Source organism: Argentina silus, assembly GCF_951799395.1.
Source record: "Argentina silus genome assembly, chromosome: 1".
Taxonomy (NCBI): Eukaryota; Metazoa; Chordata; class Actinopteri; order Argentiniformes; family Argentinidae; genus Argentina; species Argentina silus.
Genome location: NC_139655.1, coordinates 3604819 through 3627614, shown reverse-complemented (window position 1 = coordinate 3627614; position 22796 = coordinate 3604819). Strand labels below are relative to the sequence as shown.

At 44.6% G+C, this 22796-nt stretch overlaps 3 protein-coding genes across 4 annotated transcripts; 2 read left to right on the top strand and 1 right to left on the bottom strand.

Annotated features, from left to right (window-relative positions):
* Positions 1 to 136: 136 nt before the first annotated feature.
* Positions 137 to 10191, bottom strand: zfhx2 (zinc finger homeobox 2). The gene is made up of 5 exons (XM_083683753.1): positions 10163 to 10191; positions 8180 to 8338; positions 7686 to 7746; positions 3142 to 7394; positions 137 to 2974 (listed from the first exon to the last, which is right to left on the bottom strand). The coding sequence occupies exons 1-5, from the start codon at positions 10166 to 10168 to the stop codon at positions 2603 to 2605; spliced, it is 4851 nt and encodes a 1616-aa protein (XP_083539879.1). The 5' UTR covers positions 10169 to 10191; the 3' UTR covers positions 137 to 2602.
* Positions 10192 to 11069: 878 nt separating this feature from the next.
* Positions 11070 to 13615, top strand: thtpa (thiamine triphosphatase). Its single transcript, XM_083668333.1, has 4 exons — positions 11070 to 11157; positions 11389 to 11464; positions 11821 to 12387; positions 13100 to 13615. The coding sequence occupies exons 2-4, from the start codon at positions 11395 to 11397 to the stop codon at positions 13198 to 13200; spliced, it is 738 nt and encodes a 245-aa protein (XP_083524459.1). The 5' UTR covers positions 11070 to 11157; positions 11389 to 11394; the 3' UTR covers positions 13201 to 13615.
* An 808-nt stretch (positions 13616 to 14423) lies between these two features.
* On the top strand, positions 14424 to 22169 carry dcaf11 (ddb1 and cul4 associated factor 11). 2 transcript variants are annotated; one of them, XM_083683721.1, is made up of 15 exons: positions 14424 to 14618; positions 15210 to 15447; positions 15839 to 15966; positions 16407 to 16525; positions 16810 to 16874; positions 17055 to 17155; positions 17612 to 17758; positions 18189 to 18243; positions 18691 to 18759; positions 18868 to 18925; positions 19198 to 19383; positions 19510 to 19663; positions 19993 to 20145; positions 20337 to 20443; positions 21062 to 22169. In XM_083683721.1, exons 2-15 carry the CDS (start codon positions 15221 to 15223, stop codon positions 21137 to 21139), a joined length of 1647 nt encoding a protein of 548 aa, XP_083539847.1. In that variant the 5' UTR covers positions 14424 to 14618; positions 15210 to 15220; the 3' UTR covers positions 21140 to 22169. The 2 variants fall into 2 exon arrangements, with proteins under 2 accessions (XP_083539847.1, XP_083539846.1); XM_083683720.1 differs by having other exon boundaries at positions 19510 to 19678.
* The last annotated feature ends 627 nt before the right edge of the window (positions 22170 to 22796 follow it).

Below are 22796 nucleotides of genomic sequence, written 5' to 3'. Positions count from 1 at the left end.
GACAGATGGCGTTAGACGTGAATTGAGTCTTGGCTGGGGAAATATATATATATGAAAAAAGAGTAGTAATTATCTAATTGAGAAGCAATCAACCTGTCCATAATAGCAATTACTCAGACCGATTTTTGTTGTTCAATTGATTTTATTTATTTTCTGTATACCAAAGAAAACAGAATAGAGATCCAAAATGAAAGTACAAGTGAGGAAAAAAAAAAAAAAAAGCTTAATCAATATTCTAACAATTCATAACACCACTGCCACCGTTAATGTTCAATAGTCATACCAATACCATCTCTTTTTGAGTAAAGAGACGTCATTAAAACCGTTATGAATCAATAATAATCAAAACAGTGATGAGAGTAATGATAACAATAGGAGAAGTAGTACAGTTATAATAACAATAGTGATAATCAAGTGACAATGACAAATGATTAGAATAAAAAGCAGATCTCCGTAAAACCTATCTAGCTTGGACAGTGCAACACCGTGTGATCCCAGTCTTGAAGCACAGCAACTGCAACCCAGTCCTTATAGTTTAAGACACAAGCTACAGTCTGAAACCATTACAAAATTATTAGTAATTATGAAGGACATTTTAAAAACCATTTAGTCTTTGAGTCAACTCAAATGCCCCACGTTGTCATAGCTGAAATGCGTTCATCTGTAGCTGGTGGCAAAAATAGTGGACTGGCTCAAGTAGGTGTCAAGCCACGGGTTCCTTTACAGTTTGCATTAAGAACATCTCTCCTGCTCTCTGTCGACCTCAAGATTGCTTTTTGGTTTTTTAAATGACAGAAAGCAAAGGAAGGATAACTTTGGAATATCAGTTATTCTTAATATATTTCTTTTAAAAAAGTTTATTTTTTTAGTTTTGCATTTTGTTAAAACTATTAATAGTAACATTATTAATAACAATAATATACAACTTAAAACTGAAGGAAAAACATCTTTAGTATGTTACGTGTCCTTCAAAACAGCACCTTCTTTGTTTACTCTGGTCAACCATTTCCCAATTGCTTACTGAAGTATCCACAGTTACAGAGGCAACTGAAGAACACTCATCTGCCTCCTCTCTCTTGGTTTCCAGACTTGTTGCATGATTTCTATGCAGTACGTACATAACCAGTATTAGCTCGCAGCCACATATGTTTTAAGACACAAAAAAAAAAAGAGATTAAAATTAAACAAAAAAAAAATATTCAAACCCTGTTCTCTTATCCTCATCAGTCTGTTTGGTTTGACCTAATCAGGAATTTGCTGTGTACTGAGGGGTACAGGAAATAGCACTTGGGGGAGGGGGGGGGGGGGGCGGGCGGGTTTCTGCTTGCAATGACGTGTTTGTGTACATATTCATTGACAACAACAAAAAGGATACGAGCGGAAATATAATTTCCCTGCTCCAAAAATGAAAAAAGAATGTCCTCATCATTGAATCAAGAGTTGGAAATGGCTGAGCACTATTAGCAGGACTAACAGACTCTCCTTGCACAGCAGTAAAGTCTGATCAGTGTTTTGTTTGGCATTTAATAAGCCAATGCAAGTCCTTTTGAACAGACTGCAAGTAGCAAAAAAAGTCAACACCTTGATTTAATACATGTGACATGTTGACATCCAACATGCAACAAATGTCTTTGATCATTTAGAAAGACAGACTGCATAAGAATGCTTACAAAACATTTCTACAATGTAAAACGCATCAAAGTGCTGTAAAATGAGCGTCTTCCTCAATCTCTCCGTTTCCCATCTGTTGAGGATTGTCACGTGAACAGAGTGAATGTGGTTATAGGAGGGGAAACACCAGTTAATATAGGCAGCCCAATTCTAGTCACAACCAATTAAACGTACCTTCAGATACCAAGTACAATGGCATAATACACCACCTCACCTAGCTGACCAAAATCAACCTGTATCCCCACAAAAAGGTCATACAGCACCACCAATTTCAGAGCCAATAAAAACTGTTGTGCTGTCAATATTCGAACAATTCAACTTGTGTCTGCTGTCCCAATCTATCCACTTACAGTGAATCAGTCCCAATTTCATAGGAGGTGATTGGACAAATAAAAAGAACTATAGGTGGAGTAAACAGTAGGAAACACATGTGATATTAGACCCCGTCTCAAACACAAGTGCCCAGTCCACTATCAAAACCCTACTTTCCTGGAGCACTTTTGAGGATAAGAACCTAGCCCAGTCAAGATTATGGCCTAATTATTTTGCATAAGCACAATCTTCAGGGGACAATACACAAGCATTGTAAGAGCGATATCAAAGCTGGACTAGGGTGGTTTAAGACAAGGATGAGGCGGAGGAATAAGGAGGGTGACAAACGCAGGCCAAGTCAATGTTCATCACTCGTCTGATAATTTTCAATGAAGTGTGAAGCATTGTGGCAATAGTCAGTGTGTCCAAATGATCTCAGCAGAAAGTTTTCTCCAAATGATATCCAATGAGAGAGAACAAGGATAGCAGGTGCAAGGGGCCTTTTCCACGCAGAAACAAAAATATTAGCTTGAGGATTAGTTCCCAATTTGTGTTTATCAAAATCTAAGGATCCCAATGGGACCCAAGTCTGTACCACTACCAGCACCGATCTGTGACTTTAGCTGGTGCTGCTTGCTGGAGGAGGGGAAGACTCAATGGCCTCCACACCAGAACCAGTACCAGATCCATTGTTGGCGAGTGTTGCCGGTTGGCCAAAGTTAGTGGTTCTCAGAGTGGCTAGATGCCGAGGGGAGAAGACATGGGCTCTGGCTGCCGCGCGGGACTCAAAGCCCACGTTGCAGGCTTCACACCTGCCCCTCAGTGTCTCCCGGCCAGCCGGCTGGCCCGCAGCTGGGGGGACAGACGGCTCCAGGACCGTCAGCTGGACCGGCTTGGGCAGGATGGGACGGTTGGCTCGGAGAGCGTTGTACTGCAGGTAGCTGCCCGAGCTCACGTCAACCTTCTTGGAGGGCTCCGATGACGAAGGAGACTACAAGAGGAGAGCGAGCGGCAGATAGATATTAAAACACAAATGACCTAACAAATATACACCAAGTAACTATTAAAAAGTAAATGCAGTTACACAAAGAGCAAACGTTATATTCACAATATTCTCTTATCAATGAATACTGTGCTTACAGCCAAATGTTAGCCTACCAGTTTTTCCTGCTGAAGTCTCCAGCGCTTCTCCTTGGCGCGTGTGTTCTGGAACCATATCTGCACCACTTTGAGTGGCAGCCCCAACTCCGTTCCTATGGCCTCGCACTCCAGCGCATTGGGGTGAGCGCAGGTCTCATAGCAGGACTGCAAGATGGACAGCTGCAGGCAGGACAGGTGTGTGCGGGGCCTGCGGCTAGTGGAGTGGTTCAGGAAGCTGGCCTCCGTCGGGGCAGACTTGGCCATGGATACGGTGGTGGTGTTGACCAAGCCAGCAGAGGCTGGGCTTGCCGTGGTGGTGGTGGTTGTGGTGGTGGCGGCGGCGGGAGTGATGGTAGGGGTGGGGGCGGGGGTGATGGTACGGGGTGTGGTGGATAGACCCAACTGTTCTCTAGAGAGCGTGTTGATCTTGAAGGGCCCTTTTGGGGACCAGTAGTTGAGCCCATTTTGTTTTTGGGACACCGCGGCTGGACACTTGGTGATCGGTGTCGGGGAGAGTTTTGGTACCATGCGGTTGATGATTCCTGGCACGAATCTCTCTTCGTTACGATCATCCTCTTCCTCATCTGTGTAAGCTGCTTCCCTGCTCACCTCTTCGTGCTTACGTTTCTGGGGTGGGCGAGGCGGGGTAGGGAGCGTCTCCTTGGGGGTGACCGGGAGGACTGGAGCCGTGATTTTGGGAGCGATTTTAACCATTGTGACGTTGTTAGTCGTCTCCAGTTTGGTCTTTGGCACTGCAGAGGCAGACGTACTGCTGCTGGAGGAGACAGTACAGGAGGCTACCTCCTTAGGCCTGTTGGGAACTGGGTTTGGGATTTTGACGGTTTCCTTCTCCTTCACCTGCTCTTTTTCGGTCTTTGGGAGCAGCCTTGCTGAAGTAGCTGCTGTAGAGGCTGTGGTGAGGCTGTTGGAGTTGGTGGTGTTGGTGTTTGATTTGGGGGTGCTGGAGAAGATGGGTTTGGACAGGGGCCAGGTGAACTTGATGAGAGGTTTGCCAACCGCAGCCAGAGTGCCATCACTGATGAAGCGGACCTCCCCCTTGCGTTCCCTTGCCCTCATGTTCTGAAACCAGATCTGCACCACTTTCTTTGGGAGATGGACCCACTCTGATATCTGTTCAAATTCATGTTTTCCAGGATTGGCGTCTTTGAAATAGCAACCATAAAGCACGTCTAGCTGCTCTGCCTGGATTATGGTTCTGGAACGCCTCATGTCCCTGTACCGTTTCCCTCTTATGCTAGGCCTCTTCTGTGCCTTCTCCCTCTCCTCTTTTTCCTTCTGTCTCTCCTTCTCCTTTGCTCTCTCTCTCTCCCTCTCCATGAGAGTGGCGTTCAATCTCTCTGCTGCCCGCATGTAAACAGTGCTGGCCTTAGCCATGTTATTGCAATTGACATAGCCACCGCTGTTGGAAGTAGGAGTGGCACTGGCAGAATCAGGTTTGACCTGGACCACGATGAGCCCTCCGGCTGTGGGCCTCAGACCCAGCCCATCCAGCAGACGACCTTTCTGGACTGAAGTCTTGTCCTTCGTGGCAGAGGTGGAGGAGGCAGATGTTGAGCTCCGGTTCTTTCCAATGCTGAGATCTAAAGCAGACTCACACTCTCCACCGTTGGACAGAAAGCGAGAGATGTGTGTGTGAGAGGAGATGGGTGGCGTGAGGAGAGGGTCGGAGAACCGAGTGATGGTGGGGGGATTTGGAAAGGCGGGTACTTTGCCTCCATCTCCCTCGGCTACTCCCATCCCAACCACTGAGGGAGGGAGGGAGAGAACATAGGGGCTGAGGAACTGAGTAGAGAATGGAGCAAGGGACAACGACAGAGGGAGTGAGTGTAAAATGCCACTTGGATGCCCCAGGTGGTCAATGGAGAGGGGAAGGGGGCCAGGGGGATCAGCTTGGGCCTCTAGTTCTAAATCCATATCAGGGTCCTGTCTCTCCTTCTTGGCTTCCACCTCTTCCCTCTCCAGCTCCCTCTTCCTCTTTTTCCTCTTCGCTCTCTGGGCTCCACCCTCCTCCTCCTCATCCTCCGCATCTGAGAGGAACACAGTGGTGGAGCGCAGCACCTTACCTCCACCTGTGCCCTTGTCTCCTGCTAGCTCTCCCTGAACTTCCTCTCTAGTCGGGCTGCCTGGCCCCTCCCTCACTGAGCCACTCTGGCTGTCCTCATCAGACACGATGACAGAGGTGTATGATTCTTCATTGTCTGAGTCAGAGGTCAGACAAGGATCCCCTATGCTCTCCCTCCCCAAGTCTCTCTCTCTCCTCCTTCCCCCACTACTTGATAAATCCATAGCCTGACTGCCAGAGGCCTCAGCGTTGTCCTCGCCCTCAACTATAGTAAGAGCACTTTCCTCCTCATCATCGTCGTCATTGTTGTTGTCGTTTTCCAGACCCCAAACATTTCGACCATATCCTGCAATGCTGCGCATGAGTGCTGCCCCCCTGGCTTTCTGCCTCTCTTTGGCATTGTGAGCATCGCCCAGCCACCTACGCACCTCTCCCTCGGCGAGCCCCACCTCCCTGCCCAGCGCCTCACAGTCCTCACGTGGGGGACTAGCTGCATCAGCCTCGCTACGTGACTCCAGGAATGCCCACAGAACCTGGGACTGGAACTCTGTCAGAATCAGGGAGCCTGTGGAACGGTGCCTCCCCCGCAAGTTGGGACGTGGACGAATTTGGTCCGGGGAATCTAAGGCGCATTTAAATGGACTTGGTTTCTGAGGGGTAGAATCAGGGCTAAGGGTGAGGTGTAAATTGACGGGACTGAGGCTTGAGTTGCTGTGAAGAGATACAGAGGGCGAGCGGTAGTCACAAGCGATGCTCTTGTCTGTGGCTATTGGGGAGTTGGTTAGATTTGGTTGAGCCACTTTGTCAAAGTCTCCACCTTCTTCTTCTGCCTCTCTCTGATCTACAGGATTCCTTCCATCAGTTGTGCACCCCTCTCTATCTGCCATTTCATTGTCGCCATTTTTCCTACAATCCCCATCCCTGTTCTTTTCGCTCTCTGTTTTTAACTCCTGTGCATAACCCTTACTTTCTTGCTCCTCTTTAATCTCTTGTTTTCCATTCCCGACTGGCATTGTCAAATTCTCACCCTCTCCCTTTACTAGGCCCTTCTCCTCAGTCTCTTCTTTCACCACTTCACTCTTAACGTCGTCCTTCGTGTCTTGCGAGTTGGTCTGTATGGTTGCTGCGAGTCCGACGGCAGGCCACTGGTTCTGTAAGCTACTGAGTCTTTGGACCAGGAGAGCCTGCTGGGCAGCACTGAGGCCTAGTAGGGGTACAGACTGTGTCAGGAGCTGACTAGGGGACTCTAGAGTTGGGCTCTGGCTCTGTGTTTGCAGCCCATTCAGGATCAAGGGCATGAGCATCTGTGGTTGAGGGATCAGCCGAGGTGTTGCCACACCAGGAGATGCTCCAGTTGCAAACAGGGTGGGGAGGAGGGAGTGCGAGAGAGAGTTGGGGCTGGATGTTAGCAAGGTGAGAAAGGCAGAGACTGCCTGGGCAGAGGCCACAGGGGAAGTGAGCAGTGAGGGAGCCAGCGCCGGGGTTTGAATCAGTTCTCCGTCTTTGGTTGTCACTGACGCCAGGCTACATGGGGTGGCACAGTTGCTGATGGTGGCCCCACCTCCAGAGGAAGTAACCACCACATTTGGAGCCATGTTGCTGCTGCCACTCCCTGTACTTCTAGCTGTGCTATTGGCTGCGTTTCCAGCATTTCTGCTGCGGGTCTGGTGCAAAACAGATTTCATATGACTCTCCAGGGTGATGGCGTGATTATAGGAGACCCGACACACAGCACACTGGTAGGGCTTGTTGGAAAGGTATGGCCGGGACAGCACAGGGACTGAGGGAGTGGGGGTTTCACTTTCTCCACCCTGTTTTGAGGATCCCGTTCTCATCCTTTGCATGTGGGATACAGAGTTGTAGTGAACACTCAATGCAGTCCTGGTTGGGAATGCCTCAATGCAGGCGTTACACTTGAACGGTCGACTGTCATCACTCTCAGCCACTACACCATTATTACTTGTGTTTTTTTCACTATTGTCAGGCGTTTCAGTTTTTCCGCTTCCTTCCTGATCCGACTGCAGGTAAACTCCATCTCCCTCCTGTTCTTTTATTCCCTCTTGTTCCTCATCCATCTCCTTGACTTTGTCTCCAGATTGTTGGGGCAGTTCAACGCTCTCATCATGCTGACATACTTCTGATGGGGAATCGGAGGCCTCTATATGCTTTAGTTGTAAAGATGCGGCATCTGATTAAGACAAAAGAGAGATGGCCATTGAGTTAACTGATCCAGTGTTAGTCGCTGGAACAAAGAAAACATTGATTGACAGATACAGCTATAGAATAACAAAGATTAATCCTTGCGTAATACCACAGTAGCCTGGCTACGGATCTGTATAGCATGACAACGACAGTCATGGGACTTGGCTAAACCACATACAGATCTGGAGGCAGGCTAACAACACAATACTGACAAATTAATCCACAGTGCAGAATAGAAGATAACATCACACTGCTGTAAAGCTGAGGACAAACTCACCTGTGTCGTTCTGAACATCTGTGTCCCTATCCTCTTCACTAGCCCACTGTTTAGGGATAGCCTGATAATGTATAAAGAGATGAAAATGTCATTAATTCAGTTTGAAAAATGTGTAAAGGAAACTTCAGCATAATACTCTTCTGCTGACACAGGAGTCGACTGCAGTACAACAAGGGAGCATCATGGTACAAATTGGGGTGTGAATCATTGAATGCACTGTTATTTCACTCAGCTAGCAAGCGTCTACTTCGCCCCAAGGATAAATAACTTATACAAAATAATAATAATCTATGAACCTACTCTGTATGACTAATTTGATATTTTCCAAGAATAATCCATCAACATAAAATCACACCACCACATTTATAACAGACGCATCATTCAAGTAATGGTGCATAGCCTACCACTCATATGGAGTAAAAGGGTAGCAACCTGCAAAACATACGGGCACGCTGTATTGACTTCAATAAATCCATCCAGGCAACACTACTTACAATGTCCAGCAATTTGTCCACGCAGGTAGGAAGCACGCTGTGCCTGTCAGTCAGGTGTAGAGAGAGGGACGCTCTGTCTGGTTGCCCTTGTTGGCACAGGGGGCACAACCATGCAGCCACCACGTTGCTGTCACTGCACACTGTCTCTCCAGACTCCTCCTATTGGATGAAAATTAGTTTAAGTGGTCGGAAGATGAAGAGACAAAGACAGTGTATCTCTGTGGTCTGTGTGAACTCCCCCCCCCCCCCCAACAAGGCACATCTTATACCGCATCTCAAATAGGCTAAATCATTTGGGAAGTTAAATCCATAAATTGTCTGACTACAAATTAAGAGACTGCAATACAAACATTTAACCTTTTATTTCTGACATCCATATTAATAATTTACAATAAGTGATTGAAATGTCATGACACATGCTCCAAAAAATATGAACCACTTGAATCAAATGGGATGGCCTGATTATTGACCTTGACAAGCAAAAAGTGTGCCAACTTCAGGGACTATTCTAGGGTCATACATGTAATTCATGGTCAGTAATTAATTAATCTTGACGAGCCTGATTGTGTCGAAACATGCAAAAACTAGCCGATACTACAAGTCAACAACCCACCGCGGGACAATTCATTGCACTTCTTCAATTAATAGGATAACTCGACAGACATGTTCATGGTTATTTTGTAAACATTACTAATGGCCCTTACCATAGTATTTACATGATTGATACAATTACAATCAAAAACATACCGATACTATATTGTAGAGCAAGAAAAAGCATCAACGTCATACCAACACTGCAACTACCCTGCGTCCTAGTATCAATTAGCTAGCCGTGCCCAGAAAAAAATCGTTTTAAGGTTGTTTTCTGTTTTTGTTGTAATACTAGACACCACAGAATTGCACATGATCTCAGCCTTAACGTCACAGGAATAATGACAAACGTGATCATTGCTCTTGATCATTTAGCTAATTAATGAACAGCTAATTAACTACGCCAACCATGAATCAATTAGCTAGCAGGCTAGTTAGCATATCTTACCTATCAACGTCGCATTACAGTTGTTGCTGACTATTATGAAATGCATTATACGAGGCAAACACGCTATTCTGCTTCCCGTTGCAATTATAAAGGTGATAGACAAGATGGAGACTAAAATTAAAGCATTTAGCCTACCGTATCTATGCCAAGTTATTCATTAACATTACAAAACAAAAGGACCAAATAACAGTCGTGGCATGTAGCCCGCTAGCCGCAAGATAACTTATCCCTTCTCACACTCTTCAAATCTTCCTTCAACTAGTCTAGACTAACAAATAAAACTTGGACCAGGTGTACATCATGCAAGCACACATACATAAGCTTAGCGTTCCACTACTACAAATAGATCGAGTTGCTAGGCTTAGGAATCTAATCCAAAACCTCGGCCTCGAGTGCTTTCCTTACCCGACTGATTGTGGGCTGCCAATCGGGCGTCTAGTATTACACCACCCGCCGCCTGCTCAACAGCGCAAATTGAGGCCTACACGGACTAAGCTATTTAATTAATGAATATGGATTCCCTTAACAGATGTGTAAAAAACCTCGCGTCCCCTCCTCCTTCACCATTTCACTAAACCCAAGAATGCATTTTAATGATCTATTTGATTATTATACATACTTAAGCACTATTCATGAACATATATACTACCTTTTTCCATCGCTTCGTGCAGTAATTGACGAAAGAATTAAAGGCGAGGCTACTTAAACCACTACTTACACACTGCGAACGGCGAAGGGGGTGGTAGGGTGAGGAAAAAGGAGACGATCTGAGAAGTTTGGAATTTAATGATCGAATTCTGTGAATAGAACTGTTTGATGCATCACATAATATATCGGTCTCTCGAAACTATCAACTGCACACCACTCTTCAAAACACAACCGCACAATTAAGCCGTCGCCGATATCGTTTAATTAAGTTCAGAGCAATTAGCTAATGCATTTACCTGCATGGTCGCCGCTCCAGCGCACGCTTCCTCTCGCTCTTTAAAACTGAAAAGTTTTCTCTCGCTCGCCCTCCCTCGTTCGCTCGTCCTCTCCCTCCCTCCTCATTCGCATTCGCCCTCTCTATCTTTCCCTCTTCCCCTAGTAAACACACGACAGCTCCCCCCAAGGCTGATTGCTGACATTCATCGGGGACGCAGACATTCGTCGTCAAATACACCTACAGCTCCCTTATGTAACAGCTATAAAGATTATTAAAAAAACGATTTGTCTCGATGAATGATCTAGTTCATGTCACGAATGTGAGTTGGAGCACTGACCCCCCCCCCAAGACCCATGTACAAAACTGATTTGGAACAGCAGGCCTACCTCTAACTTCCTCTGTAGCCTTATAGGACTCTGATTTAACTACAAATTTCGCCTACTTTAACTTGGAGGTTGCAGGGGCCAGCAGCAGCATGAACGTACAGCGCCGAACATGATCGATAATGTACTTATAAATCCAGACAAATGAAGACATAACGACATGTACATATTCGAATTACAGTTTGTCATATTTGATAGAGCATAATGTTTTGTTGCTGTCTCTTTAAAGCATAATTTGCAGGTAGCCTTGTTCAATCATCACTAGCTAGCCTACCTGGTACCCTCAATACCGCATTTGTTCCGTTATGTTCACCAAGTCGTTATGAAGTTCAGTTAACACATAGGTATAGTGCATTACAGTTAACGGTCAACATTAAATACTAATCAATATTTATGAAGCAACATGCACCATAGGTTTGCATCCTCTTGGACCATGGGGACCTGCGTTTTCATGACGGGCTATGATGCTTGGAAACGCACGATGTACGTATTGCATCAGGTGTCCAATACTGCGCCTGTCTAAAATACTTACGTAGGATCCAAGTCTATTGGATTTAGTTGGTCGAATCCACATTAGTATTTCGAACCTATTTTACACGTTTTTTATGGATGACAATTTCTGTCTTGAGAGGTGAGGACTGAACTGTGTGCGCATTTTTGTGAGATGTATAGTGATGGGACCATGACAGAGTCGCTCCTGCACTAAATCTTTATTTACTTTCAGAGAGGTTCAGGTTGATATTTAGCACTGTGCAGCATAATATACTGTAAAACAAGTAGAAGTAAAGCTAAAGCAATGTGAATGGTTCATCTTCCAAATAAGCCTATTTCACTAATTGTTGATCAATTTCTGTCATTTCAGAATACAATGAGTGTGGAAGTGGAGAGGAAATTTGTCTGTGATGCTGACATTCAGAAAAAACTGAAGGAAATAGGAGGTTTGTTCATAGTCCTAAATGCCTAAAGCGCCCTCACTTTTGTGTACAAAAACTGGATTTAAATCAATGATATATTGATTTATGTAAAGTATAATTCTAAACAGATGGTATGCACTAATTATAGTGATTTGCTTTAGGGGGTTTGTTAATTGGGATTTATAATAAAAAACACAAAGTATCTTTTAGCAATGAAACACAATTATGATTAAGACATGAGGAATCTAAAACAATACTTATCTTATCTGTTTCTAACTACAGAAACCACTTCAGAACAATCTGCGATGGTGCGTGTCATGGCTTGTTGATTTGACATTGACTGACCCCTCCGTCTTTTTTTAAACTCTTTCTCTCACCAGCGGTGTGTATTGGTCAGTCCCAATTTCAAGACCGGTATTTTGACTCCCCAGACTTCCACCTTACCTTGAGAGATGTCTGGCTGCGTCGTCGGCAGGGATTCTGGGAACTCAAATGTCCCACAGTCACCAAAGCAGAGGACAGCAACCCTGGACCTCAGGAGCCAGGACTGTGTTCTCGCTATAAGGAGATAACAAACCTACCTGAAATTCAACTGAAAGTGAGAGAGGTTATGAAGGAGACCCTTGGGGATCCAGAGATGGTTGAGGCAGGAGGCTGTGGCAGACAGATGCACCCCCCAGTGGTCTATCAAGAGAGACCCAAAACTGAAGACACAGAGCAAGGCCCCTCAGAGGACGAGGACTCTTGGCTGATGGAATGGAATCTTGTTTGCTTTGCAGAGTTCACAACGGTGCGGCAGTCATTCACTTTAGAGGGGGAAGGAGTACGTGTGGATCTTGACCAGGCTGACTTTGGCTATTGTGTTGGGGAAATAGAAGTTCTCGTGCCAGAGGGAGAGGACGTTCAGGCTGCCTTAAAGACGATTGACAAGACTGCCCAGAATCTTGGTGCGTATGGGGTTGTCAGTTAAAGTGCCCTGCGTAGGTAATGGGACAGTGAAGCATTTTTTCTTCTTTTGGCTCTTCACTTGGATGTGAAATCAAACCATTACTATGAGGTTAATGAGAGCCTCTCAGATTTTATTTGATGGTGTTTGTGTACATATTGGTTTCACTATTCAGAAATTACACTTTGAATGCATAGTCCCCCTGTTTCAGGGTACCCAAAAGTGATAGGACAGATGTGTCAAATGTCCAAATTAAGTGCTCATGCAATAACTGCCTGAAGTCTGCGACCCACTGACCCCACCAGACACTGGTGATGCTCTGCCAGGCCTGTACTGCAGCCATCTTCAGTTGTTGTTTGTTTTCTCTATATAAAGTATGTTTGCCTAAGGGTCAGGGTTATCATCAGGAAATGAAATGCATATTAAATTGGATTTTAATCTTCTGATTGACTTGGCCAGTCCAGAACTTTACACTTTTTGGTCCTGAAAAACTCCCTAGTTGCTATAACATGTATGATGAAACACCATCAAATGAAGTTGGAGACATTTGCTTGTACCTGAGCAGACAAGATGTTTCTGTACACTTCAGAATTGTCATGGTAATGATCGGTTCTTCCAGGCATATTTGCTGAATTGAACTATAATATATACTATTATACTAGGATAATTATTTTATCTTTGTTTAATGTTTTACTCTCCCTCTCTCCCTTCAGGTCTGGCTGGAGATCAAAGAGTTAAAGGAAAAATGAATGTCTATTTAGAAAGATATTGCCCAGAACACTATGAAAAATTACTAAGTGTACATATATTGTAAGAGATTATAGTATCTGATATAGTTCGGTAATTATAGTAATGCTGTATATTCTAATATGTCTTTGTTTGTCATATGTATCATCATATGTGGTCCTGTCACCGTCACACAGTCATAAAGGTGTAAGAGTAAACTTTTTGTCACTTTTTATTATTACTTATTATTGAATTGTTGGTTGTTGCTGACTGCTGTTGTTGAGCGTGGAGCAAGATCCCAAAGCATTTCACTGTGTCAGTTACAACTGTGGTCCTCTGTGGCTCAGTTCGTAGAGCATGGCGCTGACAACGCTTAGGTCGTGGGTTTGATTCCTGCTGGGACCATATATACTGAAATGTATGCACTCACTGCAATGTAAGTCGCTTTGGATAAAGCGTCAGCTAAATGGCATATATACATATATATACATATATTAATTACTGTATCTCTAAAATGACAGTCTGAGACGGAAGTAATAAACAAAGAAAAAAAACATCCATGATTCCAGTTTGTTTCTGCTCTCATAAGATACATTGAGTTTTTATGCCTGCTGTCTAATCAGTGTAATTTTGCATAGTAATTATGCATTCTAATTGATTCATCTATCATTTTTGTGTTAGTGTGCAATGAAATGACAGGCACTATTTATAGGATGGTTCTTTGGGCCTCACAACTCTATTTACAGAGGGGTTGATTTTCTATTGACTTTGTCTAAAACATAGTTTCATGTTTTATGGAGACTTAAATAATTCCCCAACTTCTATGCGAGTATGCTTTGTGAAAAAAAGAAACCTTAAATAAAAGGTGACATTCTGACATTAATTTGCCACATTTTCAAGGGTCAGGGTTATCTGAACCAAGTCCATGTCAATGACATTCCATGAGAGCAACATAACAGTGATTTCCTTTTTAAATATAATTTGAGCAGTGGATAATTATCATATTATAAATATTATTAATTATTAATAGCCTTTGAAATTGCCTCAGATGGAGAATGCCTTATTTGTACAATCCAGTGAACCAGTCAGCTGTCCAGCAGCCTACAGCTAAATCTGGATTTATGTTATGCACTCATCTATATAAGTAATCATTATGAGTATTATAAAATAACATATTTGCTTTGCTTTTGAGTCGTTCAGTTCAGTAAGTTACGATGCAAAACGCAGCAACAAAGAGGGTTGCTTAGCGTAGTGGATCACGTGACAGCAAAGGGGCAGGGGCTCGCGCAGGGGTTGTCTGAAGAGTTGTAAACAACATGGCGCATCACGGGACTTAGCTAGCCAGCTACTTCGGTTTGATGATATCTGCAAAACATCGGCTGTCAACGTGTCACCATTAAAAAAGAAACCGTTTTTGAAACTTAATGGCAACTCATTAAGCTTACGCCTACAGCGGGAAATAACGGCACAAAAGGACTGTCAAGACCGTTCAATACTCAAAACGGGGTAATTTTATCTAGCTAACGCGCGTTACGTTAGCCAACTAACAATATCTGGATTGCGTTATGTAACTTTGACCACCTATTGCATTTAGAGCTAGCTAAGGAATTGACGACGTTTTTGCTTTCGCAACTATCTTTGTCAATTTCTTCCCATCAGTGTGCTACCGTGCCAATGATTATACTCGCTAATGTGTGTCAAGACGATCCTGCTGCCTGTGTTTCAGTCTAACTAATTGTGTCTGCTTGGCCAAAACCTCTGTGTGGAGATTATTTATATTATATTTGTTTTGTTTCTCCCAATATTAATGCCAGTGGTCAGGTCACTGTTACCAAGACATATTTGGATTATTTCAAACACATTTTAGTGTGCGTCTCTTATGTGTGTCTTGAAACGGATTCAGTCAGTGGGTCTTCCAAGCTGCACTTCTTTTGCCCTGAACCTATAACAGCACGCCTGATTCAACAATAACAATATCATCAAGCCCTGGATTCATTGATTCAGGTGTGCTGTTGCTGGGCTAGAACAAAACAATTGCAGGTTGGGGGAAAGCCTGAGGACCAGAGTTGATAAGACTGCATCATTCTTTCTCTGTAGGCTCTCGGTCTATGGGCTCTCAGTCCAGTTCTGGGATGTCCGGCGGTCGGGGCTCTAGCGCCAACCCAGACCAGTCTGAACAAGAAAGTAACCAGAGCAACAGCAGCAGCAGCAGCAGCAACAGCAGCGGCGGCAGCAGCAGCAGAGGCCGCAGAACGGCTGAGAGGCAAGGGGACAGACAGTCGGCAGCAGAGGAGGACGTTGATTTAGCTCAAGTTCTGGCTTACTTATTGAGGAGGTAAGTTGGGACTGGAGGACGGACTGGTCACTGCCTGTACAGTGTACCAAAAGTAGTGCTCTGCTCTGTGATGAAGGCTTTGCTGCTTATGCACTTTTTATGAGATTATACAATTATAAGTGCTTTATAAATAACTTTTCTAATTTTGTTGTTTGTATTTACACCTATTATCACCATTATAAGACTCAAAAGGATGCAGGAATATATCTCTAAATATAACTGCTTCCCAGCATCAGGGGAAAAGGATTTTCTTGCCATCCACATGTTGCTCCCAATGAAGCAGTGTAAAAGCTGATCAGCAGCACCAGCTTCCCTGTGGTTGTGCAGCCCATGATGTTTTTTGTCACTGAGCACAGGTGTGGTTTTCTCTCCCCCTGTTGTGTACCTGGAGGGGCCAGGTAAGGCTGGTCCATGGGAGCGGGGCGACAGGATTGCAGCTCGTCCAGTCATACTCGGACTCTGACGAGGACAGCGACGGCGCCTGGGAAGGTCGCCTAGGAGACCGCTACAATCCCCCTGGTAATCAATCTGAACTGGATGCCATTGATTATTTAATGTGGTTTATATATATTAGGGCATTTCTGCTTTATTGGGATAGAGACAGTAGAGACTGACACGAAGGATGGGTGAGAGAGAGGAGGGATGATATGCAAAATATGTTGAGGGTCGGAATCGAGCCAGGAACCTTGGGATGATATGGTATGCGAATTAGTGTGCTACACCACTGAGCAGCCCTGGATGCCATTGACTTTGAGTGTGTTCACTCGGGACCGAAATGATATTTCTCACTCCGTGTGAAGATGGAAAAGTGACAGAAATTATTTATTTTTTCTCTAGTCATGTACATATCTGAAGCTGCTTAACAGCATGGTAAACAAACAAGGGAGTCAATACATGTTTTACTGCCACCAATGCTGCCTGCTTGTCCTGCTGACACCCACTGGTTGTGTCTTTGTCAGTGGACTCCCAGCCAGACACGCAGGATGTGGACCGAAGTGAGATCCGAACTCAGATCCTGTTGGCCACCGCTTCCTCTAGCCTGAAAGGCAGACATAGCTTCACACACATGCTGACAGAGGTGAGGGTGGGTGGGTGGGGGTGGGTGGGGGGGGGGGGGGGCAGCAGCACTATACTGAGTCATGATGACTGAAACATTTTACAACAGGAAATTAAAATGTTTGCCTATGGGGTGAATTCAAGTGTTATCCCCTCCCTTTTAAATGGCCACAACACTGTGTCTCCTGTTTTTTTGTGCCTACTGAACATGACTGTGTCTACTTTCATTATGTCTCGCCATGCAACAGTGGATATTACAACAGTGTATATTTTCTCGAGTGTTAGTGTAATATGTTATTCTCTCAGAGGGAACAAGGCCGGTGTCGAGGCTCCAGTTTTTCCCATGGAGAGTGCAGTCGCATACGTTCACAGTGAGTATGTCCATAACTGCACCCATCCACATCAACACTATAGCTACAATTCATTAATTCAGTGGCTGAAAGTTGAAGATTTAACTTGTGAAGCCTTTGATCTTTTGGTTATTGACAGATAACTGTCCATTGTAACTGGTTGTTGCATGATATGCTGCCACTTGATGCATTTCTCCACAGTTTCCTTCCCAACCATGTGGCACACAAGGATACATACCAGCAGAAAGCTTTCTGTGGTGTCTACCGTGATGATGGCAACATGTTCCTCTCCGCCTGCCAAGGTAAAGACCTTGCTTAAAACTGAACAGACATTACAGAAAACCATTAACTCACCAACTGCCAAAAAATTCTGGGAACACTCACCACCTAGAGTGCAAGCTGTTTTATGTGGTATTTACCTAGCAACACATTTTACCTAGAATACATTTACCGAGAATGAATTGATTGGCTACAAAATGAAGCATCATCATTTATGCATTTTTGGTGAATAAAGTCACCCTTGGCACTCTGGAATGTTGACAATTTGGACAACTTTATTCACCCTCGGCACTAAATGAGTTAAATGTATGTGTTGGTCCAAGATGTACGCCTTATCAGTGAATGAGTTTCTCATGCAGTAACATTTACAGTGCATATACAGTTATGTATATGTTGTACCATAGACTTATGGTCTTTGGTTAGTGAAAGGATGCTATCAAATGTCTTCTCTAAGTTTGCTGCCTTCCTGTCTCTCTCAGACCAGAACATTCGCCTGTATGACACCAGTAGGGGGCGCTTTAACCTGAAGAGGACTGTGAAGGCCAGGGACGTGGGCTGGAGTGTGCTGGATGTCTGCTTCACACCTGAATCAAACTCTGTGCTCTATTCCAGCTGGTCTGACTATAGTAAGAAGATATCATTCAAACTTGAGCAGTGCTGTTGTTTTCACCCTGCTAACGATCAAGAAGTGTCGAGTAGTTTATTTTGAGCATATAGAGGTGCGAGGAAGGTGTTTAGATTTATATGAGGTGAGGAACAGGGGAAAAAATACTGTTAAATGTGAATGTTGAAACGTAGAAGCCAAACTCTCTCTTTCTTGTTTTATTATTGAATATTGAAGAACAATAGGAGCTGCCAGTTATGAGGATACAGATTAATCACAGGTTAAACTCCTAGATTGAAATGCATGTTCAATGGAAATCTCCCACTGAAAGTGTGATTTAATCCAGAACTAGGCTTAATCACTGTCCGGCATACCTGTACCTGTAATCTTGCATCTACAGTATTTCCGGTTGTGTGATTGGTCTCATTTGTGCTCTTCTTGTATCCCTCTAGTCCATGTGTGCAGTGTAGATGGAGACAGTGAAACCCACACCGCCCTGGACCTCAAGTTAGTGTTTCCTTCATACTGTAGTACTTATGGCATTACGAATCAGGTAATCAATCATTTTTACCTGCAATTTTATGTATTCTTTTTTTTTCTTTTTTTTTTTATATAAATCTTGTTAGTGACCTATATTTCTACATTTACATTTATGGCATTTAGCAGACGCCTTTATCCAAAGCGACTTACAACAAATGCATTTGTCTAAGTGAGTGAATCATCGATCCATCAGTCATCATAAGATAAAGTAATCAATGCTCAGACCAGGGGCCATAGGCAGTCACAATGCTAGAAGAAGGATTTTTTTTTATTAACAGGAGAGGAACTTGTACAGGGGGGTAGGGGGGTGAAGAGGTCTTCAGGAGGGATTCTACAATAGATATCATAGATAGTTACCATAGTTTTTCTGGCAGGTTAATGTTCATCCGGTGGTGTTTCTGTTCTCTCTTTTAGTCCAGATGAGAGGAGGTTTTGTGTCTTTTCTCTGGCTACGTCTACAGACGGGAAGGAGATCCTTGGGGGGTGAGTCACCTTAATTTAAAAAGAAATAAAATGTAAAAAAAACGTCTCTATCCTGCGTTGGTTTTGAGGGTCGAGTCTTATTCTCCTATCATTCTTGTTCGTCCCCAGAGCAAATGATGGCTGCCTCTATGTCTTTGATCGTGAACAGAACAAGCGAACACTGAAGGTGAGTGCCTGTGGTTGTGTTTGTGCCTGTGTTTGTGTGCCTGCCTGCCTGCCTATGTCTGTCTGTATGTATGTCCGTGAGACATACAGTAGTTGCTGGTGGCAGTGACATTGGCTCACACCCCGGTTTCCCTCAGTGGTCAGCACTGAAAGCTCGACACCGCCACCTGTATCTTCTACCAGAGAATACAAAGCAGAAGGTGGCCTCTTCTTCTCTCTTCTCTTGGAACCCCTCTGGCCGTGTCACAACCTGTCTCACTGTTCTGACCTCAGATCGACGCTCACGAGGACGACGTGAACGCAGTGGCGTTTGCTGACAGCTCTTCCCAGCTGCTGTTCTCGGGCAGCGATGACGCACTCTGCAAAGTGTGGGACAGACGGACCCTCCGGGAGGACAGACCACAGCCGGTCGGACAGCTGGCTGGACACAGAGACGGCATCACCTTCATACACAGCAAGGTAACATAGAAACCAACCCAACCCGTTCATAGACACCTACAGACACGATCGCGTCACCACAAACATGGCGGTGTACACCTAATAGCCTAACCTGGTCGTCTGTCTGTCTGTCTGTCTGTCTCGCAGGGTGATGCACGCTATCTGATCAGTAACTCCAAGGACCAGTCCATTAAGCTGTGGGACGTGAGAAAGTTCTCCCCCAAGGAGGGCCTGGCCGCCTCCCGTCTGGCTGTTACACAGCAGAACTGGGACTACCGCTGGCAGCAGGTCCCCCAGAGAGGTGAGGGAGCAGAGGGTAAGGTGTAGGTGAGGGGACGGCTTAGGGGATAGGTGGGGTAAAAGGGGAGGTTGAGAACCCACTGTGTGATGTTTTATGAGCTGGATTGTTTTTTTTAGAACCCGTGGAGATACTGTTCCATCTGTACCTGTATTTTTTTTTTTTTTTTTATGATTTTAAAAACAGTTGCTCCTCATTCCAGTCCAGTCACTGTGTTCCTAAGCGCCTGTATTGGATAGTAAAGTCTGACTATTTGCTCTGGCTGTACTTTACTCTGTGAATGGCAGATGTTGTTGTCTCACCTGTCCTCTCCCTGCTGTCTGTCCTCACAGCCTTGAAGAGACACAAGCTAACGGGTGACACCTCGGTCATGACCTACAGGGGTCACGGGGTTCTGCACACACTAATTCGCTGTCGCTTCTCCCCCGAGTTCAGCACTGGCCAGAGGTTCATATACACTGGCTGTTCCACAGGGAAAATCATCAGTGAGTCTCTCTCTCTGTCACTCTCTCTCTTTCTCTCTCTCTCTCTCTGTCACTCTCTCTCTCTGTCTGCCTCTGTCTCTCTCTCTCTGTCTGTCTCTCTCTCTCTCTCTCTCTCTGACAGATGTAGAGGTGTGCGTGCGTGCGTGAGAGAGTTGAAAGCAGTGTTGAACTGGCTCTGTGTCTGTCTCCAGTCTATGATGTGCTGACGGGCAGTGTGGTGTCAAGACTGTCTGACCATGACGCGTGTGTGAGGGACGTCAGCTGGCATCCATACCAGGACAAAGTTGTCAGCAGCTCTGTAAGTGGCTCGCTCTCTCCAAAGTGTCTCCATCTGTCTTCAAACTGACTGTCCGTATTATCATACCGCTTTCATATCTGTATATTTAGGTTTTCTTCTCCATATTTCTGAGAGGGAAATTTAAACAAGTGTGTAAATTGATTTTGGTGAAACACTGAAGTACTTGCCTAACGGTGCTTGTGTTCATACTTAGGGCAGGAGGAATTTCTTGACCATCTGACGTGTGACATCATTCACTTGTAATTCAATCCTTAGAAGGCACCACTGCAGCCGTCTCCACAGTCTCAGCAAGCTATCGATGATTAACCCGGGTGCACCAGCATTCAGATCATGTTTTTCAGCAGAAGTCATAGATTTGTCCCACTTAAAGCAGACTGCACAAACAGTCCAGGCCTTCAGCTGGTTAGGATATCAATACATGACTTTAGGTGGCACTATTGACCTCATGCTGCTGGGGGATGGAATTACTTCTTAATAAACAAGTCAAGACATTATCCAGGCCCTAGTCACACTCAGTGTCACATTGTGTGACTCCTGATCTGTGACTCCTGATCATTTTTACTGTGACACTGATGCCTGTTCCTCCGTCTCTCTGCCTCTCTGCCTTGCTCTCTCAAGTGGGACGGAGCAGTGCGAGTGTGGGAGCACAGGCAGACCCATCCACTGGACGAGGAGCGGGAGAGGGAGAGGGACTGAGGGCTGGAGGCCGGGGGGCCATGGGAGAGGGTTACAGGAAGTGCTGTCAGGAGGAGTGTGACGCCACCGCGGGGACGGGCAGGACCGCGCGGAGCGAGAGAAGAGGCTCACGGGACGTTACATCTCATCTATTCGATGCTGGATGATCAATATAATGTGATTGTGAAGTGTTAATCTCCCGATTCTACAGACCAATCCAGAAACAACCGCTCCACCTTACTCCCTAGTCACTTTTGTAGCTCAAGATGGTGAAATTCCAACTAGGAGAAGGTGGTGCTATAATTATCTTGCTTCTACCTGTCCGATCCTTCCAGATATACACATATCTAGGGAGAAGGGGCCAGGGGTTATTTCTGGATAAGGCCTTCCTTTCTTAATTACCTGTTTTAACAAGGAAGCAATTTTAAACTTGTATACACACATCTGCAGAAAAGGGCATAGCTGACGCGAGACTGTGAAGGACAATGTCTTTTTTTGTCTCTCTTGATGCACCTCCGTTAAAGTATGAGGTCTGTCGTTAAGGCTAAACCATTGAATTTGGCCTGGAGCTGTGTTCGCAAAACCAGTTAAAGCTCAACGCTAAGCGCTTGCTCGAAGAGCCTCCAGACATGATTGCATTGCCTTTTACCCCAGAGTATGTTGTCATTGCTTTGAATAAAAGCATCACCAAATGATGTGTAAGTAGAGTATCCCAATGTTAGAAATAATGGGGGAAATAAGCAAAGGATTATGTTGATAATGATAATTCTTTATAATGTATGATATTTTAATGGTATTAATGTCCAGGGGTGAAAAGAACTTATTTTGTAGTCCAATTTAAACATTTTCCAGTTCAAAAGTTTGAATGTGTGCTTGTGTCTGTGCTGAGACACGGTGAAGGGGTTTGGGAATGTGTGTGTGTGTGTGTGTGTGTGAATGCATATGTGTGTGTGTGTGTGTGTGTGTTTGTTTCTGAGTGTGCGTTTATATCAATGTCCTTGGTTCCACTCTCAGTAAATTGTTTTACAATAACAATAAAACATTTACTTGAATGTAACAATTGAAGTCTTTTGCATTAAACTTTTGCCAATCGGTTAGCAGGTATAAGATGGGGGGGAATACCAAGATATAACGTCACGTTGTCTGATGTGAATCACAGTACTTCAATTGTGGTTCTGTAACTTGTGGCTCGTCAAGTCATAAATGTCACCGCCATTCATTAATTACATATGACGGTATAAGTTGTAGACTGTCAGGAGGCATGCTAATCAGGCCAACCATTTAGAACTGTTTTTCACAACATCCTGTGGTGGATGTTTTAGACTGTTGGGTTATAGGTCAAATGGGTAAAACACTAGACAAATTCATGCGGAGGCGTTGTTGGATTAACTCAGCAAGACCCCCTTTTCAAGTCAGCACTGATTGCACAGAGCGATGCTAACACACGACAAGCCCTTGCACTACACATAGATTCTAACACCCCGTACACACACACAGTGATAACAATGACCAAAGTCTACAACACTACTGTCAGAAACTTAATGGCAACTACAAGCTACCCTGCAGCTGCTTTTGGGGATACACAATGTACCCACTTTGGTAGGAGAGCATCAAGGAAGCATAGAGGTTACGATACCCCAAATGAACCAAGCGGCCTGTTACCTGCAAGACAGACATG

Excerpts from the sequence above, each read along its gene's own strand:
- zfhx2 (XM_083683753.1), bottom strand. Across the intron at positions 7,395-7,685 it reads AGATGTTCAGAACGACACAG|ATGCCGCATCTTTACAACTA; the intron begins GTGAGTTTGTCC and ends TGTCTTAATCAG. Across the intron at positions 2,975-3,141 it reads GACTTCAGCAGGAAAAACTG|TCTCCTTCGTCATCGGAGCC; the intron begins GTAGGCTAACAT and ends CTCCTCTTGTAG.
- thtpa (XM_083668333.1), top strand. The coding sequence starts at position 11,395 with ATGAGTGTGGAAGTGGAGAGGAAATTTGTCTGTGATGCTGACATTCAG. Across the intron at positions 11,465-11,820 it reads AAAACTGAAGGAAATAGGAG|CGGTGTGTATTGGTCAGTCC; the intron begins GTTTGTTCATAG and ends TTCTCTCACCAG. Across the intron at positions 12,388-13,099 it reads CAAGACTGCCCAGAATCTTG|GTCTGGCTGGAGATCAAAGA; the intron begins GTGCGTATGGGG and ends CTCTCCCTTCAG.
- dcaf11 (XM_083683720.1), top strand. The coding sequence starts at position 15,221 with ATGGGCTCTCAGTCCAGTTCTGGGATGTCCGGCGGTCGGGGCTCTAGC. Across the intron at positions 15,967-16,406 it reads AGACCGCTACAATCCCCCTG|TGGACTCCCAGCCAGACACG; the intron begins GTAATCAATCTG and ends TGTCTTTGTCAG. Across the intron at positions 18,244-18,690 it reads CACACCGCCCTGGACCTCAA|TCCAGATGAGAGGAGGTTTT; the intron begins GTTAGTGTTTCC and ends TCTCTCTTTTAG.